Source organism: Neomonachus schauinslandi, chromosome 5 (assembly GCF_002201575.2).
Source record: "Neomonachus schauinslandi chromosome 5, ASM220157v2, whole genome shotgun sequence".
NCBI lineage: Eukaryota > Metazoa > Chordata > Mammalia > Carnivora > Phocidae > Neomonachus > Neomonachus schauinslandi.
This window is the reverse complement of record NC_058407.1, coordinates 42,482,545-42,494,552: the sequence shown is the minus strand read 5'-3', so window position 1 is coordinate 42,494,552 and position 12,008 is coordinate 42,482,545. Positions and strand designations below refer to the sequence as shown.

Sequence of the window (12,008 nt, the reverse complement as noted above, 5' to 3'; positions counted from 1 at the left end):
ATTATTTATTCAATTTTAAGTCTGCAACATCTTGGACAGCAAATTATCTTAATGGCTTAAGAAGTAAGTAAAGATCATGATAACTTACAGCATTAGATTTTCTCATACTCCTTTGTGCATTGTAAGGGACGTCTGCATAACCCTGCTGTAAGAGGGCTTTCCTATCCAGAGTGGTAAGACCATCCACGATGGCTTCTTCAACTTTTACACACTGTAAGGGAAAGCAATAAATGAATTCTTGAGAGTTTATACTTAGTTCACATACTTAGCATATTTGTTTTTAACAAAATAGTGTGTTAAATAACCTCTGAACACATCAATAGTTATTTATGTACAACTATGTATACATAACAATACATAACACATAACAATAGTTTTTTGTGTATAACGTTACAGGCTCTGATAATCAGATTGCCCTATTTGAATGCAGTTCTTCCACCTTCTAGCTAGATGACCTCTCTGTGCCTCAATTTACCCATGGTAATGGGAATTAAAAGGGGAATTAATAATAGTAACAGTAACTACTTCACACACACACAAAGATGAAATGTCCAACACTTATAAAAGTATCTGACATACAATAAGCATCAGATAAAAGGTAGCAACTATTATACTATTATTGCCCACCTGAGTCTTTGTAAAGTTAATAAAAATGGGTATGTTCACTCCTCTGTAAAATGAAATTCCGAAGTACTAAGAGATGGGATATATCCTTTGAGATAAAGGATCCTCTGGGATCCTAAAGATAAACACTAAATTTTTCTCTGAATATAAGGTGTACATATATTCTTTTAACAACAACAACAAAAATGTCCCAGTAGGATAGCAACTGCCAAAAACTTAATAGATTACAAGAGTTTTTCCTCCAGGGTTTTTTCTTACTTTAGACCTTTCTTAAAAGGTCACATTCCATATTCATACTCTATTCTGTCTTCGTGACCTTTGATTGCTACATGAAATCTTATTATACATTTCTTTATGAATGTTGTCTGCCTCTCCTGCTATAAGTTCCATGAGGGAGGGAACCTTGTCTGTCATTTTTATTTCAATATTCCTGATGCCAGAACAGGACCACACACAGTGAGCACTCGATAAATACTTATTCACAAATGAATAATGCATCTTGTATAAGTATTAACTATTATGGGGTGCCTGGGTGGCTCGGTTGGTTAAGCATCTGCCTTCGGCTGGGGTCATGATCCCAGGGTCCTGGGATCGAGTCCCGAGTCGGGCTCCCTGCTCAGTGGGGAGCCTGCTTCTCCCTCTCCCGCTCACCCTGCTTATGCTCTCTCTGTCAAATAAATAAATAAAACCTTTAAAAAAAAAAAGTATTAACTATTGGGAAATCAATTTATGAGGATACTTTATAATTTTTTTACCTCCTAATATATTTTTTTCCTGCATAGTTATTTATTTTAACAGGCACCAAAAAGATGTTTAGCATTAAATAAGGTAAATTAAACAGATTAAATTAACAGATATGTTTAAGTATAAGCAAAGGTCTGCACTATGTTCAGGTTGGAAGAAGCTTTCAAAAGATTTTTATTTTGTTTCAGGTTGTTTTTATCCTTTTACAAAAGGGAAACAGTGACATTTCCACTCGTTATGTCAGATTTAACCTTCCCAAACCAGACTTCCTTGTGGTCTTCCCCACCCTTCCAATTGCTCAGGCCAAAAACTTTACAGTCCTCCTTCATCATCCCTTTCTCCTAAGCCTACAACCAATCCATCAGCAAATATTCTCAGCAAATATTCTCAAATATTCAAAATCTATCCAGAATCTGGCTTCTCATCACGACCACTTCTTATCCAAGTCTGCTGCCTGGGTCCAAGCCATCATCCTCATCTCTCATATAGATTATTGTGACAGCCTCCTCAAACATCTTTCTGCTTCCAACTTGGTCCTATTCTCAGTAAAACCCATCCTCAACATAGCAAAGTAGCTTTCTGCCTCAAGTAAAAGGCAAGGTCCTTATGTAGTCCACAAAGCCTCACAGATCTGCCTACCAGCCCCCCCTTTAACTCTCTCCCCATCTCTTCCGGGCTCTTCCTCCATTGACCACACTGTTTTCCTTGATATTTCTTAAACACTCCATGCCCCCTCCCACTTCATGACACTTAAGAGTTTATCCTGAGTGGCTTGTGCATCACCCTTTTCAGATGTGTGCTGAAATGCTACCTTATGGGAAAGATCTTCCTGGTGATCTGTACAAATTGCAATCCTAACTTGAGCCCTGCTCTTCCCAGTGCCCTTCCATCCATAGCATTTATCACCAACTGTCAGACTATATGGGTTGATTGATTCATTCATTTTTTTTCTTGCTAAGTCCTTCCTTTATGATATATACTCTGTAAGGGCAAAAGTATTTATCTGTTTTATTCACTGACTTAGTATTTTTTATAAAATTGAAGTTTCATGACTTTCATGCTTTATTTAAAGATGTTTCACTATTTAAAATATAAGTTTACATCTTAGGTAACAATTTGACAACAAGAGATTCATCAGCTTTTTATACTAAATGGAAGAAAAACTCAACAAAGGAAATTTGCCATTAGACAAGCGAGGGGAACTTTTATTTTACTGTTTGATTGATTATGGTGGTTATGGCCTTTAGTTATTGTCCTAGATCCTAAATATGTCCAACTTTAGCTTTTTAATTAGTAAAAAGTATCAATTTACATGTTGTTCCCTGCTTTATAGAGGGGCTTACATTTCTGATATCAGGAAGCAATTCTATTTCCAGAGATTAGTATTCCAGTGTTAATTAATGTAATTATAATAGGATTTACTTATAGCCCATTTATACAGCAGTTTTGATTTTCATAATGGTATATATCTAAAAAGACATCAAAAAAGTTGCTTGACCCCATTAAGTATAAAATTATTATGTAGAGAAACCAGGGCCTTTTTGTAAGGCTATCAAGAACATATGAAATAATAATTATATACATTTATATGTAGATTTTAAAAATCAAAGCAAAACAGAATTTTTTCCAGAAGAAAACATGAATATGCTGGCTTCTATAAAACCCTTCATTCATACTATACAAGCATTTACCAATCATATGGGAAGCTTCACAAGCAATATTTGTTCCTCCCTTAATCAAAAATAAACAAATGCCTTCATTTGAACTTACGTTCAAGGAAACCAGTTTTACTTTAAAAAAATTTTAGGGGCCCTGGGGTGACTCAGTCAGTTAAGCATCCAGCTCTTGATTTCCAGCCCAGTCATGATCTCAGGGTTGTGAGATCAAGCCTCTCATCTTGCTCTGCACTGAATGTGGAGCCTACTTCGGATTTTCCCTCTGCCTCTACCTCTGCCCACCTCCCACCCCACCCCCCCCGCCACCCCCAAGCCTCCGCGCCCGCGCGCACGCACGCTCTCTCTTAAAAAAAAAACAAAACTTTAAACCACTTTGCTGCAGCAAATAAAGCATGAACTTATAGAAATCTTCATTCTATTTTCCCAACATTATTACAGTGACCTAAATATCACATTATAGATCCTACAACTATATGGCCAGGTGCTAAAGGGCTATGAAATTATCCTGCCTATTATTACAGACATCAGATTATTATATTTGTGTGCATCTGTTTGGATCTGGAAATCTGTCTTAGCATAAAAGAAACCAAATAATCCGTTAATTTTGTTACTCTTTCCACTGAACACCATGTGATGAAGTGAGTTCAAGATAGTTCCTACATGGATTAGATAAAATTGCTGATATGCTATACCTACTTATAAATTAATCAATTCTTTTTACCTATAAAAATGTTAAGCAAATACAACCAGCAAACTTCCCTGAAAATACATTATTCTTATAAAAAATTCACTGAATTAAGAATTATATTTAAGTATTCTCTCCTTCGTGGCCCGTAGTATCATAAACTATGTTTCCAAACCTTTCTTTCCACAATTCAAGGTTGACCTTTCCTATACACTTATGAAAAGCCATTAAATTGATTATGGTTAGTTTGCTCTTATATTCATGAATGATGAATTTACACCTAATTAACATTAAATAAAAGTATAAACTTAGAAATTCATGATGTTAAAAAATATCTCCCAACAAGAACCAGAAGACAATCATGGAGTGATGACAGTTTTGGAATAAAATAGGGTTACTGCAACATCTGAAATCACTTTTCAACTTTAAAATTTAGACTGTGAGGCAAACAGAGTTCAAGATAGCTACATCAAAAACAGTTTTTTAATACTGCCTTATTTTCAAATCCCAAGTCAAATGGAAAACTCCTTACACAGAAAAGATGACTAGGTCATATGGCTAGAGTTTTCACATTTGAAAATGATAATAATAAACTTTTAGAGTTGTTGTTAAGAATAAACTAGTTAATGCAGGCAGAATACTTAAAATACTCCCTAGCACACAGAAATAAATGCTAGCTACTATACTTACTATGACTAACAGCAAAACATACCAGACAAAAAGATTTCCATAGTACATGTAATTTTTTAAAATTTCATCAGAACTTTATAAAGTCTCATACATTACCTTGTCATCTATCTTGTTTCTTGGACACTGTTGTGTGATCTTTGATTTTGTCTTTTCTGCATTTCTCTGACTATACTGTTTATATCCCTCTTTCATTTCAGTTTTATATTGCTGATATTTTAGTTTATATTTGCTTGTTGGTGCTGGCAAGTTTTCAGGAATTATGTCTTGCTCCTAGATGTAAAAATAAGAAATATGTTATCTGTCAGAAAAATCAAAATAATTATTAATTTTCTTTATTAACATTAATAGGTTTATCATTTATCTTAACATTTATGCCTAAGAAACAGATCATTATGATCTATGTGCTAAACAGAGGTGATATTTATTTATTATTATTTTTTTAATTTATTTGACAGAGAGAGAGAATACAAGCAGGGGAGCAGCAGGGTGAGAGGGAGAAGCAGGTTCCCACTGAGCAGGGAAATATCTGTACCTTCCATTCAAACTTGCTATGAACCTAAAACTGTTCTAAAAAATAGTCTATTAAAAAAAAAGACAGGATACAAAGATATGTAGCTTTAAACAACAAAAAAAAGATTTTATTTTTTTATTTGAGAGAGAGAGAGAGCATGCGCCCCAGTGGTGGGGGAGGGGCAGAGGGAGAGGGAGAAGCAGACTCCCTGCTCAGCAGGAAGCACTACGCAAGGCTCAATCCCAGGACCCCAGGATTGTGACCTGAGCTGAAGGCAGACGCTTAACCGACTGAGCCACCCAGGCGCCCCCAGAGGTGATATTTAAAACGTTCAGCTGGTATAGCATCACTGAGCAATCAAAGCAGATGTAATGGCTCAGAAAGGGCAGCAGCCTTAAGTACCAGGGAGCCTGTACCTGCTTTCCCTGCTGAAGATCAGTCCTGGTTCTAAAATAATTTGAGAAGACAAAAATTAAATTTTCTTTCTTCTTAAGAGTTTTACATAGGCCCTTTATTCTGCCCCAGAAAAAACTCCACTGACAAGCATTTCTTCCAGAATAGTTACAGGAATTAGAGATCACGAACACTAAGAAGCGCTGGTTGTCATTTGTAGAATTTCAGATATATCACCTTCTGGTATTATTTAGTTCCCTACCACATTCCCATGGGAGTAAGAGATAACAGAGCCAGTGGATAAGTAAAATCTAAAAGGAGTACAAAGCAAACACAATGGCATATATATTGGCCCAAAGGGGGATAGCCACTCCAAAAGGAGGATAAAGCCAGCACGACCCTTGAAAAGTGTTGATAATATCCAGGTCTAACCTAGAGAAGGGTAAAACAAAGTTTCAGTGTGAAAATTGTATCATGATACAGTCTAGGGTACTACTGGTGCAATTTATCCAAAATGAGACTGAGGAGAACGTGAATAGAACCAGCTAAGGGTGCCTGGGTGGTTCAGCTGGTTAAGCCTCTGACTCTTGATTTCCATGCAGGTCATGATCTCAGGATCTTGAGATCAAGCCCCGCATCGGGCTCTGTGCTGGGCATGAAGCCTGCTTAGGAGTCTCTCTCTCCCTCTCCCTCTGCCCCTCCCCTGCCCCCCGCACACACACTCTCTCTCTTTAAAAATAAATAAATAAATAAAATATATTTATATTTATATTTATATAACATATATATACAAGTTTAAAAAAATAGAACCAGCTACAGGAGAAAGACTAACAAAGACAGAAACGTAAGCCCTCCTCATAGAATACTGGTCAGAACTTGTGTTCATAACACAAAATAAAACACTAAATATTGTTTGAAGTGTAAATATTGTCCCAAGGAGATAGCTTGTAATAAGTATAGTTACTTAGTTACTCCATAGCATACTAGTAGCCCAAAGTATAAGTTAATTTCCAAGAGACAAATCACATTGTTAAACCAGCAAGATCTGATCTAATACTCTACCATATTTTTTAAATTCCTGGATTTCCTATGAGGATGAACCTGTACTTCACTAATTGTATAAGACATTTTTAAAATACTATTCCTATGTGAAAAAAAATGTAAAACAAAGTAGAATTATTTCACCAACATGATTGGGATGTTAATATATACAATACTTAAACTGGACAAATCATAGACTGAACATAATAAAATTTCTGGACTAAATACAGTGCTTAAATGCACATTATAATTCTGAAAGTTGGTAATAAGAAATAAATACTAACCAGTTCATTTAGATGATGCTGAGTATGTGATATTTGACATGGTGTGATGCAACTAAGAGCAGAAGATGAATTTGGTGGGTTAAAATGAACATGGGCAGTAGTAAGTTGGATGTATGAAAAATCATCCTAAAATAAAATTACATAATACTTATGATACACTATATGCAATATTGTGTTCAAATGCTTATTATAGTAAATACCAAGTAAAAATTACCTCCTCGTCAGAGTCAATGAGGCTTCCCAAATCAAGTCGTGGAACCCTGAAAGAAATAATCTATAATCTATATCATAATTTTTTAAAATGAGGCTTTAATAGTTGCAAATCATACATGCTACATCTTATATAAAAAGGTACACTAGGGACTCCTGGGTGGCTCAGTCGGTTAAGCGTCTGCCTTCGCCTCAGGTCATGATCCCAGGGTCCTGGGATCCAGTCCCACATCGTGCTCCTTGCTCAGCGGGGAGCCTGCTTCTCCCTCTCCCTTTGCCTGCTGCTCCCCATGCTTGTGCTCTCTCTCTCTGACAAATAAATAAATAAAATCTTAAAATAATTAATTAAATAAATAAATAAAAAGGTACGCTAAAGCCAAAGGTGTGCTGTACCTACCAGCTGTAAAAGGAAATGCCCAGCAGTTTTTGAGCTGGTTGTTAACAAAGCATTATTAAAAATAAAATTACATAAACTTATAAATAAGTAAGTTATATTAAAAATAAAGGTAATAAATACTCAAAGCCATCACTTCTTAATGACTTTACTGTACTTCACTATTGTTTATTTACATCTATGGCATTTGTGTGGTAACATAAGGGTGTGCATCTCTTTCCAACTCTGTGTTCAGTGATACTATAAACATAGGGTGAAATCGGCCACAGTGGGATCATTCACACAAAAACTGGCACATGCTATGAATTAGGACTTGATTTATTATTTTGTTGATTTCTTTTTTTTTTTAAGTTTTTTTTATTTATTTAACAGAGAGATTCAGCGAGAGAGGGAACACAAGCAGGGGGGGTGGGAGAGGGAGAAGCAGGCTTCCCGCCGAGCAGGGAGCCCGATGCGGGGCTCGATCCCAAGACCCCGGGATCATGACCTGAGCTGAAGGCAGACACTTAACGACTGAGCCACCCAGGCACCCCTATTTTGTTGGTTTCTGAGACTTAAAACAGTCATGGAGAAAACATTAATGGTGCAGATTAAACTTAAAAGTGTATCATATCTGTAACTGTCACACTGTGAATAACAAAAAACTGAGGAAATATTGTCCCAGTATCCAAAACTATTACATAAGTCAACAAATACATCACTCACATCACTTTACAATAAATGAAAATATCAACCAACATTCACATTGGAACTACACTGGTTCATGGACTGCAACCATAGCTTGGCTACAGATACCAGAATTCAGCAAGAAACAAAGAAAGCATTCTGTGAGAATCAATTGGCTGCATGGAATTTATAAAAAAGTTTATACATTTTATTAGTATTTGTAAATTGCTTACTATATATCCTCTATCAGTAAAATTTATAACCAACTTAAAATATACTTAAGTTTATTTATAATTAACAAGTAAAATTTAAAATAAACTTATAATACACTTTCAGGAAACCAGCTGTTAAAGATTTACCAGCACATGATTGACTGTCAACACGTACTGAGTATCTTGTATCAAGTGCTTGCATGTACCTCGTACCCTGATTTTTTGTCTAGATGAGCATACAGGTATCTGTTATGTAGAACCACATGAAATTGCTGATACTTGCCCATTTTTCACCGATAAAAATGTAATTTCATATGGTTCAGCCTAATAAAGTACTAGGTTTTTAACTTCTATTTTCCAGTAAGCCCTGTAGTCTAAAATACTTGAAAGAATATAAAAGTCATATCCTTCCAAATCTTAAAAGGCAAAAATGTAAAATATAAAACATAAATTAATGTAGTCTAGTCCACAAATAAAATCATTTAAAGAAGATTGATAAAATTGTCATATTCGTCAAGATAAGATTAAAGCCACAGATTAAATTCATTTTGGCTATCCCAGTTATAAAATCCAAAATTTCACATATTTCTTTAATAAATTCATTTAGCTGAGTTTTCTAAATAAAACAATAAACTTTTTCAGGAAAATGTAAGAATATTAAAGAAAATACAAACAAGAGAAGTATTACCCTCCTTCCTATTATCCTACTTTAATTTTGGCATAGCAATTTTCAGGCCATCCACATGCACATCAATTTTCCTGTGGTTCACAATCATAACTACATATAAAATTTTGCTTTCCTTTTTAATTAATATATTATAAATATTTACCCATTAATTAGCTCAAGTGTAAAGAAATGTGACTTACACAGGTAGGCCAGCATTCTGGATTGCCCATGACCTGGAAGTCTGTCCTTGCTTTAATTAAAAAAAGAAAAAATCAGTACGTATATACCCTTTATGTATACTTTAAAAGATAAGCAATGAGGGCGACTGGGTGGCTCAGTTGGTTAAGTGACTGCCTTCGGCTCAGGTCATGGTCCTGGAGTCCCGGGATCGAGTCCCGCATCGGGCTCCCTGCTCGGCAGAGAGTCTGCTTCTCCCTCTGACCCTCCTCCCTCTCATGCTCTCTGTCTCTCATTCTCTCTGTCTCAAATAAATAAATGAAAATCTTAAAAAAAAAAAAAAAGATAAGCAATGAGTCAATGCAATAAAGCTGATCATCATTTTCTCAGTAAACTCCATATAAGAAATACTTACTAAGCCCCTCCCTACTATGCTTGAGACACAGAGATAAGATGATAAGCAACACAGACAATCCTTATCTTCACGGTGTTCTGCCTGCCGGGCAAGACATTTACTCAAACAATAATGTGAAAAAAAACACGTGCTATGCCTGAGCAACTACATATAGCATTTTACCCAACAAGTCTAGGAAATTGAGGAAACGTTTCCAAAAACAAAAAAAAAGTAACCTTTAAATGGAACTCTGAAGGATGAGTAGGAGTTAGCCAGATAAAGACAGAGGGGAGAATACTGCTTTAGCCAGGAGGAACAACTCATCCTGCATAGCCCACAGGCAAGAGTTAGCAGCTAGAGAGGGCTGAAATCCAGAGTGTGAGGAGGTAGTGGGGGCCAGAGCTGTTCCATAATAATACAAGTCAAAGAACTTGGACCTTGTCCTAAAGGTAATGGGAAAACTGCAGGATTTAAGCAAAGAAGTGACAAATATATATATGTATACATTTGCAGATGTTCAATCTTACTTCCAAAAAATTGTGCAAAGATATGAAAATTAGAGTGAGCTCAGACACTACAGAAGAAGAAATATATATGAGTCATAGAGAAAATTCAAGTTAATAAGGGCAGGAAACAATTCATGCATCAACACTTCTGGCTTACTTCTGAAAACTGGTCATTTTTGTGGTACTGATAGCAAGTACAGAAATTACATTCAACACTGAGCTTCATCACTCTAATTGACCATAAAAAAGAAAACAAATTCAATTCAGTATAAGCTTTAATATGGCATTATTTTAAATACTATCCTAATAGAAAGTTAAAAATGTAAAAATGTAATATCACTAAATTATATATATATTAAGTTGACCCTTGAGCAATGCTGGGGTTAAGGGTGCCAGCTACCGCCCCCATACTGTCAAAAATCCACATATAACTTTTGGCTCCCCAAAAACTTAACTACTACTAGCCTACTGTTGACTGGTAACAAACAGTCAATTGACACATATTTCGTATGTACTTTATATGGCATTCTTACAATAAAGTAAGCTAGAGAAAATAAATGTTAAGAAAATCATAAGGAAGAGAAAATATATTTGCATATAAGTGGACCCATGCAGTTCAAACCTGAGTTGTTTAAGGGTCAATTTTATATAAATGACATACATATCATAGCCTAAAATAGCAGCACACTTCTATGACATATCAAAGATTTTCTTTTTTTTTTTTTAAGATTTTATTTATTAATTTGAGAGAGAAAGAGAGCATGAGCACAAGTTGGGGGAGGCAGAGGGAGCAGTAGACTCCCTGCTGAGCATGGGGCCCATGGAGCTGGATCTCAAGACCCTGGGATCATGACCTGAGCTGAAGGCAGTCGCTTAACCAACCGAGCCACCCAGGCGTCCCAAAGATTTTCTTAATCGTATTTGGGAAACATCAGGATATCATCTAACTTTAGGAAGAAAATCTAAATAGAATATAAGTGTAGTTGTCATAGTCATGGTCGTCACCATGATTATCCCCCAGAAAGTGTTTTGACAGAATTAAAGTCTTGAAGTCACAGACTACCTATTACAGAATGGCATTTACCTTGTCTAATTCCAACAAAATTGTGCTAGCCAATTCAGAAGACAGATAAATTATAGCTTATAAATCCCTGGGCCAGGGGTCAGCAGATATGGCTCAGTTCTGTTTTATAAATAAAGTTTTATTGGAATGCAACCATTTATTTATTTATGAACTATCTATATGTTCTCATTACAACAGCTGAGTTAAGTGGCTGCAACAGAAACAAGAGCCCATAAAGCCAAAAATATTTACTAGCTGGCCCTTTATTTAAAAAGCTGAGTATGGGGCACCTGGATGCCTTAGTTGGTTAAGCGTCTGCCTTTGGCTTGGGTCATGATCTCTGAGTCCTGGGATCGAGCCCCGCATCAGGCTCCCTCCTCAGTGGGGAGTCTGCTTCTCCCTCTCCCTCCCTCTGCTCATGCCTCCCCCTTTCAAATAAATAAACAAATAAATAATATTTTTTTAAAAAAGAATAGCAAGGAAGTATGTATCACTTTTATGTATTTCTAAACTAAAATTTATATATCCCCAATTCTGTGGTGGAAACAAGGACAAAGCAGCTATAACCTTGTACTTAATCAATGATATATATACACAGTGGTGATATTATGAAGGTTATGAAGAATAAAATCCTAGTAATAAAAGCTTTGATTCTCGTTCTACCTAGCTAACACAAGATGTATGTTGATATTCTCTTCTTCTTTCTACTATCCTTATTTCTTATATTTTCTGCAGATACACACAGATAATTTTTTAAATAAGAATATGAAAACAATAATAATAAGCCTGATTTTTAAAAATAAAACTAATTCAAGGAATGACCCACTTTGAAATAATGATTATCTTCAATTTTGGCCACTCAATTCTTCAAATCTAGGAAATATGGATCCTAAATATTTGTGAGTATAAGTTGTCATAAACATGAATAAAAGAGTCAGAAAATTATTTAATGAGTCATCCTACAAGAGGAAAATTATATAGCACACGTACTTGCAGCAGCTTGTTTCTTCCAGTGAAAGGCTGAGTTTGACTCGTAGGAGAAGCAGCAATGCCTTTAACCTCTAAATCCAT

The 12,008-nt window shown here is 35.6% G+C and overlaps 1 protein-coding gene across 2 annotated transcripts in view; it reads right to left on the bottom strand.

Annotated features, from left to right (window-relative positions):
• Window positions 1-12,008, bottom strand: part of CAPS2 (calcyphosine 2) — a 41,097-nt gene extending 29,089 nt beyond the window's left edge. Inside the window, exons 1-6 of one of the 2 annotated variants that reach the window (XM_021678564.1) lie at window positions 11,928-12,008; window positions 8,998-9,047; window positions 6,863-6,908; window positions 6,649-6,774; window positions 4,516-4,689; window positions 89-211 (exon numbers count right to left, since the gene is read on the bottom strand). In XM_021678564.1, coding sequence (XP_021534239.1) covers window positions 89-211; window positions 4,516-4,689; window positions 6,649-6,774; window positions 6,863-6,908; window positions 8,998-9,047; window positions 11,928-12,008 — 600 coding nt within the window. The remainder of the gene's footprint in view (window positions 1-88; window positions 212-4,515; window positions 4,690-6,648; window positions 6,775-6,862; window positions 6,909-8,997; window positions 9,048-11,927) is intronic. The other variant, XM_021678565.1, reaches the window with a different exon arrangement.